Source organism: Excalfactoria chinensis, chromosome 7, assembly GCF_039878825.1.
Source record: "Excalfactoria chinensis isolate bCotChi1 chromosome 7, bCotChi1.hap2, whole genome shotgun sequence".
In the NCBI taxonomy this organism is placed as follows: domain Eukaryota; kingdom Metazoa; phylum Chordata; class Aves; order Galliformes; family Phasianidae; genus Excalfactoria; species Excalfactoria chinensis.
Window position 1 is genome coordinate 13,790,810 of NC_092831.1, and position 14,541 is coordinate 13,805,350.

At 60.2% G+C, this 14,541-nt stretch overlaps 2 protein-coding genes across 3 annotated transcripts; both read right to left on the reverse strand.

Moving 5' to 3' along the window:
• Positions 1–86: 86 nt before the first annotated feature.
• ABCB6 (ATP binding cassette subfamily B member 6 (LAN blood group)) lies at positions 87–5,669 on the reverse strand. Of its 2 annotated transcripts, none has more exons than XM_072341435.1 (20): positions 5,516–5,669; positions 4,289–4,820; positions 4,000–4,137; positions 3,708–3,897; positions 3,412–3,504; positions 3,127–3,319; positions 2,926–3,047; positions 2,745–2,854; positions 2,607–2,672; positions 2,383–2,508; positions 2,221–2,297; positions 2,072–2,135; positions 1,903–1,988; positions 1,730–1,787; positions 1,485–1,589; positions 1,232–1,406; positions 903–1,015; positions 733–827; positions 468–536; positions 87–393 (listed from the first exon to the last, which is right to left on the reverse strand). In XM_072341435.1, exons 2-20 carry the CDS (start codon positions 4,802–4,804, stop codon positions 267–269), a joined length of 2,523 nt encoding a protein of 840 aa, XP_072197536.1. In that variant the 5' UTR covers positions 4,805–4,820; positions 5,516–5,669; the 3' UTR covers positions 87–266. The 2 variants fall into 2 exon arrangements, with proteins under 2 accessions (XP_072197536.1, XP_072197535.1); XM_072341434.1 differs by having other exon boundaries at positions 2,974–3,047; positions 5,516–5,644.
• Positions 5,670–6,091: 422 nt separating this feature from the next.
• Positions 6,092–14,458, reverse strand: ATG9A (autophagy related 9A). The gene is made up of 14 exons (XM_072341433.1): positions 14,307–14,458; positions 14,123–14,166; positions 13,890–13,954; positions 13,452–13,613; positions 13,212–13,353; positions 11,472–12,220; positions 10,941–11,094; positions 10,575–10,754; positions 9,709–9,954; positions 9,189–9,409; positions 8,979–9,096; positions 8,607–8,826; positions 8,322–8,464; positions 6,092–8,213 (listed from the first exon to the last, which is right to left on the reverse strand). Exons 1-14 carry the CDS (start codon positions 14,407–14,409, stop codon positions 8,208–8,210), a joined length of 2,553 nt encoding a protein of 850 aa, XP_072197534.1. The 5' UTR covers positions 14,410–14,458; the 3' UTR covers positions 6,092–8,207.
• Positions 14,459–14,541: the final 83 nt, after the last annotated feature.

Sequence of the window (14,541 nt, forward strand, 5' to 3'; positions counted from 1 at the left end):
TGCCCCTCTGCTGGGGTCCCTGAGGCTCACAGCCTCCTCCCCGGGGCCATCCCACAGGCGCACCCCTGTCCAGAGCACACAGCACAGAGCTGGGAAGGACCTTGTTTAAGAAACTACACCACAGCAAAACAAACAGGTACAAATGGAGTGTCCAGGCCAGGCCCTGCAGCTCCCAGCACACACAGGTAGCCACAGCCAGCAGCGGAGTCCCAGCACCACGGGTGCCCACCCCTTGGTCAGTCCAATAGCAGAGCCCCCAGCCGCACTCACGGCCCCTTCTTGCTGCTGGGGGGCTTCTCGGTGTGATGCTCCTTGCTCTCACCCTCATCCCCCGCCTGCTGCTGCAGCCACATGCTGGCGTACACACCGCCCTTCTGCAGCAGCTCCTCGTGCCTGTGGGGAGAGAAGGGGTTGTGGGCTGCCCTGGAGAACCCCAGGGAGGGATGGCAGCAAGCCCCTGTACTCACCTCCCACGTTCGGCGATGCGCCCATCCTTGAGCACCAGGATCTGGTCTGCGCCCACAATGGTGGAGAGCCTGCACACAAAAAGAGGTTTGCACAGCATGAGTGTGCTGGGTGCAAGGAGAGTCCCTGCAGTTAGCAGCCGGCCCTTGCCACTGCCCCAAGGATGCTGCATCGGAGAATGCTGCAGCATGGCTGCAGGGCTTGCCCCTCTCTTGCCAACCCTTGCAGGAGGGTTGTGGTAGCTGGACCAGCCCTGTCCATCCCTACCTGTGTGCCACAACGATGCTGGTGCGCTGGGCGCAGACCTTGGCCAGGGAGGCCTGGATGTTCCTCTCAGTCTCCGTGTCCAGCGCGGAGGTGGCCTGCAAGAGAAGAACATGGGCAAGGGGCAGCTGTGGGAGGGGGCTGCTGCTGGGGGGCGGGGTTAGTGCCATTACCTCGTCCAGCAGGATGATGCGGGGACCCTTCAGGATGGTGCGGGCGATGGCCACACGCTGCTTCTCCCCCCCGCTCAGCTTCAGCCCCCGCTCCCCCACCTGGGTGCTGTACCCTGCAGGCATAAAGACAGGCACAGGCTGTGTCGGTCCCCTCCAGGAAAGGGATGGGGACCAGGGCTGTGCTGCATGGGGCTGCCCTTGCCCAGAGGCTCATTCTGCCATGAAGAAGGCAAGGGCACACAGGGTTGCAAGGGTGACCCCAGGCGGGACGTCACCTTGTGGGCCCCAGTGGGTTGCTATGGAGGCAGGAAGGGGCTGCAGGGTCTCACCATCAGGGAAGGAGAGGATGCGGTCGTGGATGTCGGCAGCCCGTGCCGCCTCCTGCACCTCCTCATCAGTGGCCTGTACCCGCCCGTAGCGGATGTTGTTGGCGATGGTGTCGTTGAAGAGCACGGTGTCCTGGGGCACCACCCCGATGTGGGCGCGCAGTGACGCCTGCTTCACCTGGGGGGAGGCTCACAGGGGTGAGGCTCGGCCATCCCCCAGCCCTGCTGCGCCCTCCCAGCCCTGCAGTGCCCATACCTGGGAGATGTCCTGCCTGTCAATGCGGATGCAGCCACCCCGCACGTCGTAGAAGCGGAAGAGCAGGCGGATAATGGTGCTCTTCCCTGAGCCCGAAGGCCCAACCTGCACCAGAGGTAGAAGGATTTATTTGGAGATGCCAGAATGCCCCTGGCTGCTGGGCAAGGAGGGGCTGCCCTGGATGAAGGTTGTCACAGCCCATCCTTGCCAGCTCCTCTGCCCCCATCCCATCCCACGGCTCTCACCAGGGCCAGGGTCTGCCCAGGCATCACAGAGAAGGAGATGTCCTGCAGGATTTCCTTCCTAGAGAGCGAGATGGGGATGATGGAGATGGAGAAGGGTTTGGGGCCACCTCCCCTGCCCCACATCCTGGTACCAGGTGCCATAGCTGGGCCCATCCCTTCCCACCGTCCCATACCCATCGACGTAGCTGAAGTGGACATTCTCAAACTCGATGTGCCCAGCCTCCAGGTGCAGCTCCCTGGCATTCACTGCATCCTTCACCTGATGGATAGAGATGTGGCCTCAGCCCCAGGGCAGGGGAATGGGGCCATAACATGCAGTGGGCTCAGGAGGGGGGCACCTACCTCCTGCTCCTCATGGAAGAGCTCAAACATGTTCTCCATGTCCACAAAGGAGTTCTGGATCATCCTGGAGGGGGACAAAGACCAGAGGGAAGGGTTTGGGGTGCACACCCTGCTCCACGTGCACAGGGCACCCCACAGTCCCACGCTACCTGTAGTAGGTGCCAAACCAGTTGAGCGGCGTGTAGAGCTGGATGATGTAGGTGCCAAAAAGGACAAAATCCCCCACCTGGAAGGGCCAGAGGACAGGCGCCCATCACATGCAGCACCGGGGCTGACCCCAGGCAGGGGCTGCCCAAGTGGCACGGCCTTACCTGCAGCTTCCCCTCAGTGACAAAGAAGGCACAGAGCAGGGACCCCGCCAGCAGCCCCAGCCCAATGACCAGGTTCTGGGTCTGGTTGAGGAGGCCCAGCGAGGCACTGACCTTCCACTCAGAAACCTGGGAGAGAAAAGGTCCTCCGTGACACCTTCAGCCCCATCTACCCCACAGGTGCCTACCAAGATCCTTCCCCCAGGATGGGCGCTGAGACCCCATACCTGGTACTTGAGAATGGCATCATTGAAGCGGTTCACCTCGTAGCTCTCCGCGTTGTAATACTTCACCTGTGAGATACAGAGGCAGGCTAAGCATCCACCCTGCTCCCCCAGTGCCCAGCCCTACCCCTCCACCATTACTGTCTCAAAGTTGAGCAGCGAGTCAACAGCACGAGACTTGGCCTCGTTGTCCCGTGTGTTCATGTCGCGCCGGTACTTGGTCCTCCACTCGGTGATGAAGATGGTGAGAGCTGAAAAAAAGCAGTGTGTCAGTGGGTGCCTGCAGCCCTGCAGGGCCCGGCACCCCAAGGACCCCACTCACTCAGGTAGAGGCTCATGCACACAAAGATGATGAGTCCAAACCATGCACTGAACACGGAGGTGAAGTACACGATGCCAATGATGATGTCCGTGATGGTGGGGACGATGCTGAAGACGATGTAGCTGGAAGGAAGGATGGGGACATGGCATTAGGTCAACCCACTGGGGTGAGCACGGGGACCCTCTGCAGACATGTCCTGACCTGAGCAGGCTGTTGATGCTGCTGGTGCCCCGGTCCACGCTGCGCAGCACCTCACCAGTGCGTCGGCCCAGGTGCCAGCGCAGGGACAGGCCGTGCAGGTGGGCAAAAAGCTGCACCTGCACCTGCCGGTTGGTGAACTGCTGCACCCACACCCATAGAAAGGTGCGCAGGTTGCTGATGAAGCCGGTGGAGCCTGCAGGGTGCCACAGGATGGTCAGCAGGGACTGGGTCCTGCCTCGATATCCCCAGCCAAGGGATGTTGCAGACATGCTTTGTGGTCCTTACCAGCGCCTCCGCCCTGCAGGAACTTCAGCCCCACATAGATGCAGACGGTCCAGGCTAGGGTGTGCCAGGGAGCACCCTCGGTCAGCTCGTTCACTGGGGAGAGAATGGCATGGCTCAGGGCAGAGCGCACCACCGGGTGCCCCCATAAGGACCAGCCCCTGCACCCAGCACTGCCCCAGTACCCTGCTGCTGCCCTGTGCCCTCCCACATCACCGGGGTCACTCCCTGACACACGGTGAAGCGGTGGGCTGCGGTCCTGCAGCACAGCATCCCCTGGGCAGCCCCAGGCTCCTCACCAATGTTCTTGTAGTAGATGGGGACAAAGACGTTGATGGCTCGCTCCAGCCCCATGAGCGCCATGCAGAACAGCACCAGCCCCTGCAGCAGGTGGTTGCCTTTTGGCCACATGTACGGCACCAGCAGGCGCAACTTCCTCCGGAAATCCTTCCAGGTAGAGCCAGTCCTGCCTGCATCCTGCAGCAGCGGCTGGGGGAGCACAGGACAAGCAGTCAGGCCCGGGAACACATCTCCTGGAGAAGCTCATCCCAGCCCCAGGCACAGCCTTCCCCAGACAGCCCCGGGACTTACCTGGCTGTTCTCCACATCCCGCTCCTCCTCATTGATCAGCAACATGTACGGCTTGTGGGGCAAACCCGGTGCCTTCATGCCCAGGATGAAGAGTGTGAAGGTGCAGACGTAGCGCAGCAGCCAGAGGCTAAACTGCACCTGGACAGGGAGAGGGGCTCAGCACCACCACCCATCCTAGCACAGCTCAGCTCTGACGGGCACGTGGTGCAACCTGCACACGCTGGGCACCAGCACACACGTGCCAGGAGGAGGTGAGCACCAAAATTCACCACCCCAGCAGCCCACTAACCTTCTGGTCGGTGTCCTGCAGTGCCCACCACCACAGCGGGCTCCTCCAGCACACCAGTGTCAGGTTCTCAGCAGCGAAGGCCAGAGCCCAGAAGAGGAGGAGGACGGTGCCGTGGCCTCGTGTGCGGTCATTTGCCAGCACCCGCGTGTGCTCCAGCTGCAGGAGGGCGACGGCGCAGCCCCAGGCAGCAGCCCAGAGGCAGGCATACAGCACCATGTACCCATAGAGCCTCCCTGGGCCCCCCAGCTGCCAGAGCAGCCCACCGAGGGGCAGCAGAGCCAGCAACAGGGACAGCAGGACCTGGGTGCGGTAAAGATGTGAGCGAGGGATGTACTTGGGCTCCATGGCACGGCCAAAGCGGACGTAGCAGGCGTACTGCACGGCACCCAGCAGCAGGCAGACGCTCAACAGCACGGCCGGCACCAGCGTGAAGAAGAAACAGGGCTGGAAACCCTGCTGCACCCAGGCCCGTGCCATGGAGCTGTTGGGCTCGCAGTATCCCCCCAGCAACGCCATCCTGGCCGGTCTGTGGCTAGAGAGAAGAAGATGGGGTCTCAGGGGACTGCAAGGCTGCAACCGTGGGGCAGGATGGCACGGCCAGGCACGGGGCGGTGGTGGGGGTGAACACGACAGGATACGGCCATGTAGGACACACACAGACCCCGGTGTGCAGTAGAGCATGAGCAGCAGTTAAGGTCAGCTCTGCGCTCTGACACTGCGCTTGGGGGTCTTGCAGGGGGGGGAGAGGGGGCGGGACCGCGTGGAGGCTGCAGCGAGCCACCCCGTGCACTTGGGCGTCGGGTCAGTGAGTGCTCAGCGCTGCCACCGCAGCAGGGATACGGAGGCAGTGATCTGGGCAGGGGGATGCTCCCGGGTGCTGTGCGGGTGGGGAACGCGGCGGGGAACGTAGGGGTGGCACGTGGAAAACGGCAGAGCACTGCGAGGGGAACAACAAGGGGCAACGCGCGGAGTAATACAGAGGGCAGCGCACGGAGACAACGCAGGATAAAGTATGGGACAACGCACGAGGAAATACACCGAGTAATGCCGGCAGCGCGCAGGGAAACGCAAGGCTCAGCGCAGGGACGCGCCGGGCCGGCACCGACGCCGCGGGGAGACGCGCGGGGGCCGCTTCCCGAGCGCATCTCGGCACCGACCGCGCCGGAGCTCGCGTCCCCGTCCCCGTGCCCGCCGTCCCGCCGACCCCCTCTCCCCTCTCCCGCTCACCTGCTCCGCGCCGCTCCGCTCTCCGCTCCGCTCTCCGCGCCTCCCGCAGGCCCTGGCACCGCCCCGTGCCGCTCTCCGCCCCGCTCCCCGCCCCGCGGCGCGGCCTTCCTCCCGTCCGCCGGCGGCGGAGCTCCCCCGGCTCCGCGGATCCCGCCCCGCCCCGCGCGCTCCCGGCCCCGAAGCGCTCCCAGGTGGGGCGACGCCGTGGGGGACCGGACCCGACGCGGCTTATCGCGACGAGCAGCCCGGCGGCTGCGGCACGGCGATAGCCCGGCCGCGCTGTTAGAGGTCGGCAGGACGGAGCGCCGCCGGTATTTATAGCTCCCTCTGGCCACCGGCCCGACGGGCGCTCAGCTGCTGCCGCTTCAGCCGCACGGATCCGAGTAACTTGGAGGCCGCCTCGCTGGTGCGGCACGGCGGCTCTGCACCACCGGTGCTGCGCGGTGCCGGGAGCGCCCAGCTAAAGTGAGCCCTAAATCCGGCCGGCTTGGCTGCTCACCGCCTTCCGCTCACACTTCGTGGGCACCGGTGCCCCCCCCCACCCCCCACGCTGCGGTGACACTCAGACGGCAGGCAGATGACACAGCCCATCTTTATTGGATGGCAAGACAGCTGTACAGTGAGGGCGCGGGGCTGCAGCACGACCCTCCCTGGGCGCCCCGGGCCCACAGACCCAGGAAGGAGATGTAGAATTGCGGCTCGCCATGCACAGGGGACACTGACGACACAAGCACAACATGCAGCGAGGACTCCTGCCCGGCCTATCTCTGCCACTAGCCCAGCAAAAGGGCTCTCCTTTCCTGCAGAGCACAGCCTCTAAAATCCCCTCACTGCGTGTTGCAGGCTCCAAGCACTGCCCACGGCCAGGGAACGTACACTGTGCCTGGAGGGATCCCAGGCAGCACAAAGTTGGGTCCGTGGGGCTGCTCCTCTTTCCTCCCCAGCCTGGGGAAGGACATCCCCATCGCTTACAGTTCCCATGGAGGCAGGGAAATAAAGGGTGTTAGAACGGCTGCAGTTATGACCAGCTGGGCATCCCATGGATGTGAGGTGCAAAGCCAGCCCTGCTTGCCGCCTCCTCACTCCTGTCCCTGCTGCTGCAGTGCAGTACAGCAGCAGCTGGCTCAGAGAGCCTGGACCAAGTGCAAAGGGTATGGAGCAATAGCCTGGCAGGGAGAGAAAGGTCACCTGTGCTCCAGGAAAGGGAAGGGCAGGGAATAGAAAAAGCAAGGAGTCCCTCCCGCAGGCAACAGGAGTGAGCGGGATGGAACAAAGCTGGGCAAGGGTAGCTGAGATGCAGGTCCTCACAAGCAGCCACTGCAAGAGATGAGGGAAAACAGCATGATCCTAGCGAAGGGCTGCCCAAGGCCGTGCTGTAAAGCCAGGATCCTGATTCACACCCTTCCATCGTGCCAGGGCTGGGCTGTGGTTTGCCTCTCACTTCTGGGTTCAAGGTATCCCTTCTTCCCTGCCCCCTCCATGACATGAGGCAGCTGCTCAGCTTATGGTCTCCACAGCAATCCTCGCAAAAAGATTTCAGGAAGGAAGGAAAGGAGCCAGGAGCCCCCGGGGAGATGCAGGACACACTGAAGCCATTGTTAGGGCAGGAGGAAAGGGCTGATATCACAGAACAGGCCTGATGCATCACAGACCGGGCATAGGAAAAAGGCCTTTATGATGCCTGGGGGAAGGGAATCAGCGCACAGAGCACAAGACCTTCACTGTGGGCTCCAAGCAGGCTATGTGCACTCCCAGGGGACATCAGGCTGCACCAGCTCTTTGGCACTGCAAGAGGGCCTGGGAGCAGCCCATAAACCGAGCACCATGCAGGTCAGGAAGTGCTATTCTAGCCCAAGACAGAGGGCTAGCACGGGGGCTGCCAGCAGGGAGGGACAGAGACCCAGGACTGCCACTCCACGGACCCCTCGCCTGCGTGCCTGGGACAGGGCAGGTGTCATGAGAGCTGGGGATGGAGCAGAGCTATTCCCAGCTCTACGCACACAGCAGCAGCTGAGGGCCATCCCGCTGCAGGTGTCAGGGCAGCACACGCGCGTGCACAGAGAGGGGTGGCTGACTGCCCCACTGCTGTCCTGTTCCAGACCGAGGTGTGCAACACTGGTCCTCTCCACGAGGTGGAACATGGCGTGGGGCACTTCCCTGGGGCTGCAGGTGTGGTTCCAGCACTGCTACAGACTGAGCAAGGCAGCTCTGACAGCTCCCACTGCTGCCAGTCATTTGTGGAGGACACCAGCTCCCTGCTTTCACCTTGGAGGCAGGTCCCAGCTCCGGGCGGACATCTGGAGCTGGTGCCTTGTCACATCCCTTCAAACAGCAGCTGCTGTTGCCACCTCCAAGCCCATCCACAGCTCCCCGCTGCCAGCTCTGTCAGCGGCTCTGCAGTGATCCTCCGACACGGACGACACAGATGTGAACACAGACACATGTATGTACTCACACACGCATTCACCCCACAAGAGTCAGAGTGACGTTGGCTTGACACACGGCTGGACACAAGGCGCCACCGCAAAGCTGCTGGCCTGGCAGTTTTGTCTCATCAGCAATTGATGGCAACAAAATGGAGCCCATGACCACCCTATCCCCTTGGGATAGGAGAGGAATCGGGCTGACACCGCATCCTGCTGCCCAGGCGGCTTCCAGTCTGCAACCCCCACGAGATCCCCAGTCTGCAAGGCTATACCTGCAAGACAGAGACGGGACGTTGGCATTTAAGGGGTGCTGGCAGCTGGTCTGCAGCCTGACATCCAGAGCACCCGTTGCCCCTGTCTGCCACAGCCTCCTCCCTTACCTTGTGGATCTGCGGTGGAAGCTCATCCTCTGAGCTCTCCTCTGGCACAGGCTCTGGGTGTCTCGCTGACTGCCCATCCTCAGCCCAGCCTCCCAGTGGGAGGCGGGAGAAGTGTGATGGTGCTCTGTGCACTGTGCCTGGGTCTGTAGGAAAGGCGAGGAGGATCAGCTATATCTGATGGGCTGTCAGTCTTCAGAGACAAGCACGTTGCTTGTGCCAGTATTACGGGACATGGGTTACAGGACTGTGACCAGAAGGTTCAGACCTCTGCCCCGGCTCCCATACCTGTGATGCCGCCATACCGTCGCTGGAAGCCTGTCTGCAACGTGGCTGTCTCCTCAGCAGGCTGCCGAGATGAGAAGGGGTAGCTGGCAGAGCGAGGGAGGGGGACGGGGGCACCTCGCTGAGCATCCAGCTCCTCATGGGTGCTCTCACCACTCTCATCACTCTCTCGCCGGTGCCAGGTGTGCCGCTCAGGCTCCAGCTGGGCATGCTGCTTGTGCAACTGTACAGTCAAAACACAGGTGGGTCAGCTACAGATGCCCCAATGCACCCTCTCCCCAGCAAGGCACCTCCAGCCAATCCAAGCCACCCAAAGCAGGGCACTCCAGTCCTGCCTGCCCTGGGCCCACGTCCCCTCTGGTTAGCTCAACTCACCTCATGCATGTAGAGCGCGTGGAGACTCATCTCAGTGGAAGCATACTCTGACAGGATCATGCTCTGCAGCTGACCCTCCCAGGCACTGCTCCCTGAGCTCACAGTCCTTGCATCAGCACTGAAACAAGAGTGATATTTATGTGGCTGCAGATACCACCAAGCCTCTCTCTGCTCAAGGGTCAGGCAGTGAAGGCCACCACATGCCCTTACCCAGAGGCTGTCATGGCACTGGAACCACGAGGCTGGGTTCCCTCTCCATCCCTTCCTGTTGTCTGAAAGCCACCAGAGGGCTGCTGGGCAGACTGGAGTGGGGAGAAGGAACGCAGGGCTGAAGCCACTTCAGAGAGATGACGAGAGGCCTGTCCATCACGGCCCATGTGGAATCCCAGCACCGAGGAGCCCGCTATCACATTGGCAATCAGGCTGTGAGGCTGCAGAGACAAAAGAGAAAGAGAATCACTGCCCCGCGCAGACTTGGAGACCTGATCCCCATCACTGAGACAAAACTGAAGGATCCCAGCTCTCTTTAGTCCCTTTCCCACCTCACAGGGCACAGGAAACCCAGCTGCCCTTCCCTAAAAAGCCAGAATCAGTCCCAGTGAATGCTCATCCATCACATTTGCACCCCTGGATACAGCCCAGGTTAAGGACAAAGTCTGTCCTGAAGGCCTGATTATCACACTTTGCCAGCACTCCAGGACCGTCCCACATTCCCCACCATCCTGGGCACCTCTGACTCAGACTGTAGGGACTGGATGGAGCTGAAGAGGGCGTTTTCAGGGAGCACAGCCTGCTGGGCCAGTGCCACACTGCTGTCCCGGTGCACCCGTTCCTTCAGGAAGCCGATGAAAGCCGTGCTCTCACGGGGTGGCTGCCACTTGGGGTTGGTGATGGCAAAGTGCATGAGGGACAGCTCTGTCTTGCCATCCTCAGCCTGCTGGTAAATGGAGGCCTCCGTCTTCCCTGCTGACATCCACTGTGAAGCACAGAGAGAGAGAGACTGAAGACTAGGATCTGCTTTACACCCGTGCTAAGCCCAGGAATCCCGAACACCAGCTAGACTGGACAAAGCACACAACAACCTGCATGATGGACCATAGCTCCAAGCAGTTGACACACACTACACCAAACGCCCCATAACCAGTTCAGCCTTTGCAGCCTACCTTCCTTCTCCATCCCTAAACATGCACTGCTGGAAGGGAACTAGAGAGGTAAAGGCCAGTCACAGAGGTGAAAGCTTTGTTTTGTGCTGTCTGACCCACAGTGGGAGCAACTATAGCCAACAAATGGCTGTAAACTGCCTGCCACAATGCATCCATCCCCTACTAGTTTCATGGCCCTTGTCACTAGAAACTCTTTCCTGATTAGTAACATAAATTTCCAGGCACAGGAAACAGATTCATTTTCTTTCTCTCCAGAGCAGACTTTGTAAAAGGGAAGATATACCCCATCCCCAGTAGGCTGCCTCTCTCCTGGGCTAAAGCAGCCCAGCTTTTACCATCAGTTATCACCAGTCAGACTTCCTAGATTTCCAAACATCCCCACTCATCTCTCCTGAGAGAGTCCTGGTATGAAAACAGCCCCCACGGGACCTACCGCTGGGTGTCCATGCTGGCGCACGTCCATCTGGGCAAAGGAGCAGGTGTCACCCACCCCCACCACCTCCACGGTGAAGTTGCGGAAAAAGTCAACGATGTCCAAGGATTTGGGCCGCAGGCAGATGATGAGGATCAGGGGGGTAATGATGGGACTCAGAAGCTCCTCCAGGATGAAGACCTGAGGACAAAGATGATGAGCTCAGCACATGGGTGAGGATGTCAAGAAACTTGCCAGCCCCAAAGCCAACCCGTAGCTCTAGGCCGCCTTCTGCAGCACGGTGCTTCTGGGAAAACCACCTTGTTCCTCTGCCAGTACAGAGATGGGAGAGGGTTTCCATCCCACCCCCCTGCAAGCCAGGCTCACCGCTTTATACTGGAAGAGCTGGGCAAACTCGTCCCTCGTCTCATAGCGGTGGGCATTGCCCTGCCAGTGGTCAGGCATGTAGTGGATGTGTGCCAGGATGACTCGCAGCAGCTGCTCAGGGCAAAACACCAGGTGCTGGTCGGGGATGAAAGACCTGAGGGGCAAGACAGGGAAACGTCATAGTATTCCTGGAAGATTTCAACCAGGGATGGCGGGGAGACTGACACATATTACAGCTTCACCTGTGGCCTTCACTCCAACCCAAACCCTCCTGCCAGCCCAGCACTGGGATGTTGTTATATGGCTCCAGCAACTTCCATCATATCAACACTAAAGCCGTCATCATAGCCACCGTGTCCACCACTGGCCCCCTCTCCTGCCTGCCCTGCCCTGACTCGCCCCAGCCGTGCCCTTCATTCACACAGATTCATGTCCACTTGTAACCTTAGAACGCACTCAAATGAAGAACATCAGCCTCACTGCTCCCCCGCCATACTGCAAGCAGCATCCAGCCCTGTCCACCCTCCTCACCTGCACACTGTGATGCCCACCCCAAGAAGGGTGACCGTGGTCAGGACGTGTTCAACCGCCAGCACGTCCTCATCATAGATGGTGAGAGCGATGAGCACTGCCAGGATGGAGCCAGCAAAGAAGGCCACGTTCTTGGCCACAATAGTGAGGAGTGGGGAGATGAAGCAGTTCATATACTTGGAAGCTGGCTTGTAACCTTTGCTGAGACGTGACTGCAGTTCATGGTCTAGCTCATTGAAGTGACGGAGGTAACAGCGGCCATACAGTGACCAGCAGCGGGCACCCAGGCTGCCCGGTTCCCGCTTCAGGATCTCTGTGTAGCTGAAGAAGGCGTAGAGGATTTGCCAGATGAGGATGAGAGGACAGAGGAGGAAGTTGGCGATGCCAATCCAAAGGATGCGAGTGCTGAGCTTCTCAGCCAGCTCCAGACGGTTCCCAGCCCGCTTGTATTCAGCCTTCAGGCTCCACTCATTCTCAAAGAGTGAGCCAGGCCCCCAGAAGAAGATGAGCTCAAAGTTATACTTAAGCCCACGCGTGTAGAAGACAGTGTCTCCCAGCAGGGGCAGGCGGAAGCGGATGGGCAGCAGTGACTTGTTCACCATGGCCACCATGTAGTTCTTGAAGCGGAGGATGCGGTGGTAGATATCCAGCTCTGTCAGTTCCTTCTTGTGGATACAGATCTGGTGCTCTTTCTGGATCTGCACGATGCGGGCCTGTACCTCCTGCCAGGTGTAGTAGGGCAGGTTGGACTGGAAGGGAAAGCAGTGAGGTTAGGGGCAGGCTCCAGGGATGGAGGCTGGCTTGAGCCCGTTCCAATAGCAGGACCCAGTACACACCTTGGGGTGTGTACGAGCCACAAGCAACACCACAGCAACAGACATCGCCTCCTGCACTGCTTCAGCCTGAGTCATCCCAGCCAGCCCCAAACCATGCCCTAGTGCCCTTTACCCCTCGAACAGCATAGGTTGCTGTTTCCCAGCCATCCACATGCCAGTGCGTTAGAGGCACAAACACAGGTGAAGTCTGGCATGGGCCCTCCCTCCCAGAGCTCACAGTCTTGCTCTTTGGAGTCAGCAGGGAGGCAGGAATAGGGGATGGGAACATAACCAAAGTCCCGGAGGCAGCCTGTGGAAAATCTGGGGATAAACCAAATCTCTTGGCTCATCCCATCTTTCTCAAGACACAGGCTCTACTCCAAATACACACAAACACCCTTTGGTGCTGTCCATCAGAGCAAGGACCGAGGACTAGGACTCAGGCACAAGCCTCAGAGCTCAGCTTTGCCACACTATGACTCATCACCAGTGTGATCTTCAACAACTAAGCAGCTCTACGCCTCATTTTTCTAATCTGTAAACAAGGAAGTTGATACTGTCTGCTTCCCAGGGAAGTCCAAGAACACCCTCACTTATGCCTTCTCTGTTGAAAATCGTCACAAAAAAGGCCACCACAGAAGACTAAACATATGGAACGGCAGATGGCAGATGCGTGTGCCAGCACAGAGAGAGGCAGGCTGGGCAGAGTGGGTAACAAGCAGCAAGTTGGCTGCTGGAGAAGGAGATGGAAGGAAAACCATGCAGTCACATAGGCTGGGAAAAGCTGAAGCAGAGGACTGAGCATTCAGTGCAAGTCTCTTGGAGAAGCTGACTCCAGAGAGGAATGAAGGTGAGCTGCTTCTCACTGCACAGCAAATCCCTCCCACTTCCTGTACCATATGTAGCCCTTGTCCCACCTACTTACCATGGGGATCCTGAGGGCGTTGATGTAGAAAGAGTGAATCTCCCAATAGCAGCAAATGTTGTAGATAAATTTGACAAGTCTGTGGATCCAGAAAACTCCAGCTATCACCAGGATGCAGATGAGGAAGCTGTTTGCCTGGATTCTGCAAGAAAGAAGGTGGCAGAGCGTAGTGGGAGATGATCCCTGGGCAAGAGCTACCAGCACCTGAGAAAGCACAAGCAGTGCCTTGGCTGCCCCTACCTCGCACTGCAGACATTTGGAGGCAGGAAAGCATCTGGTAGAGTCACTTTAATAGGCTCGCTGGGATGCTGGCTGTGGTTTACCGCTTTATTGGCAAAAAGAATATCATAATCAACACAGCTAATAAGAAAGGTGGTAAACGCCACCACGAAGATGAACTGCCTGTGAAGAAAGAGAGAAACAATGAGGGAAGGCTTCTGCCTCCTCCAAATGTGAAGCAGGCAGGAGCACAGGGTCACACAGGGGTCACACATCCCCACAGGCAGGCAGCAGGAAAGCTCAAGGGCACCAGTTACACAGAATGAACCAAAGTCCTGGGCTGACGGGAGGCTTGTAACAGGAACCCTCCTGCCCACTCGGCTGCAGGAGCTTGGCAGCCTCCCATAGCCGTTCCCCAGCCGCTGCTGCAGCCCCAACACAAGGGCACTCCTCACTCACATGAGCTCGAAGATCTCTCCGATGAGCATGCAGGTGAAGCCATTCTTCTGATGCAAGTTATACACGTGAAGGCTACAGTCAAGGAGAACAGCTGGGAGACTCCTCCAGCTCTGACACAAGACAGCACGGCTGCTGTCCCACCGACACCCTCAGTGCCAAACCTCTCCACCACCTCCACAGCTCCACCACCTCCACAGCTCCCCCCCAACCCCCCGCAGGCCGCGGAAGGATATCCGAGAGAAGAAGAGGTCCAGGTTCTCTATGTGGTGCCAGGGAGCTGCAGGGAGGAGAGGCGGCGTGAGCACCAGGCGTAACCCGAGCCCCGCGCAGCCCGCAGCCCGCTCCGCCGCCGCCTGCGGGCCGCACCCCGGCCCGCCGCCCCCTCCCGGCCCGCCGCCGCCCGTGCCCCGTGCTCACACTTAGCGCCCTCCGGGACGTGCACGAGCAGATCGCCGCCGCCGGGCGGGGACTCGGTGGAGGAGCTCTCCAGCCGCTGGTACTGCGTCTCCAGGTGGGCCATGGCCGGGCCCCGCCGCCGCAGCCGGCCCGAGCCCCGGGCCCGGCCCCGCCCCCACCGCGCGACTGGCGGCCGCGCCGCCCAATGGAGATCGAGGGGTGGGTCCGCGCCGGGCCAATCGAAGAGCCGGAGGGC

Coding starts and splice junctions, on each gene's coding strand:
- ATG9A (XM_072341433.1), bottom strand. CDS start 14,409: ATGGCCCACCTGGAGACGCAGTACCAGCGGCTGGAGAGCTCCTCCACC. Junction 13,955..14,122: donor TGGACCTCTTCTTCTCTCGG/ATATCCTTCCGC, acceptor TGTAGCCTTCAC/GTGTATAACTTGCATCAGAA. Junction 13,354..13,451: donor CCAAATGTCTGCAGTGCGAG/GTAGGGGCAGCC, acceptor TCTTTCTTGCAG/AATCCAGGCAAACAGCTTCC.
- ABCB6 (XM_072341435.1), bottom strand. CDS start 4,804: ATGGCGTTGCTGGGGGGATACTGCGAGCCCAACAGCTCCATGGCACGG. Junction 3,048..3,126: donor AGCATCAACAGCCTGCTCAG/GTCAGGACATGT, acceptor CCTTCCTTCCAG/CTACATCGTCTTCAGCATCG. Junction 2,509..2,606: donor ATGCCATTCTCAAGTACCAG/GTATGGGGTCTC, acceptor TTTCTCTCCCAG/GTTTCTGAGTGGAAGGTCAG.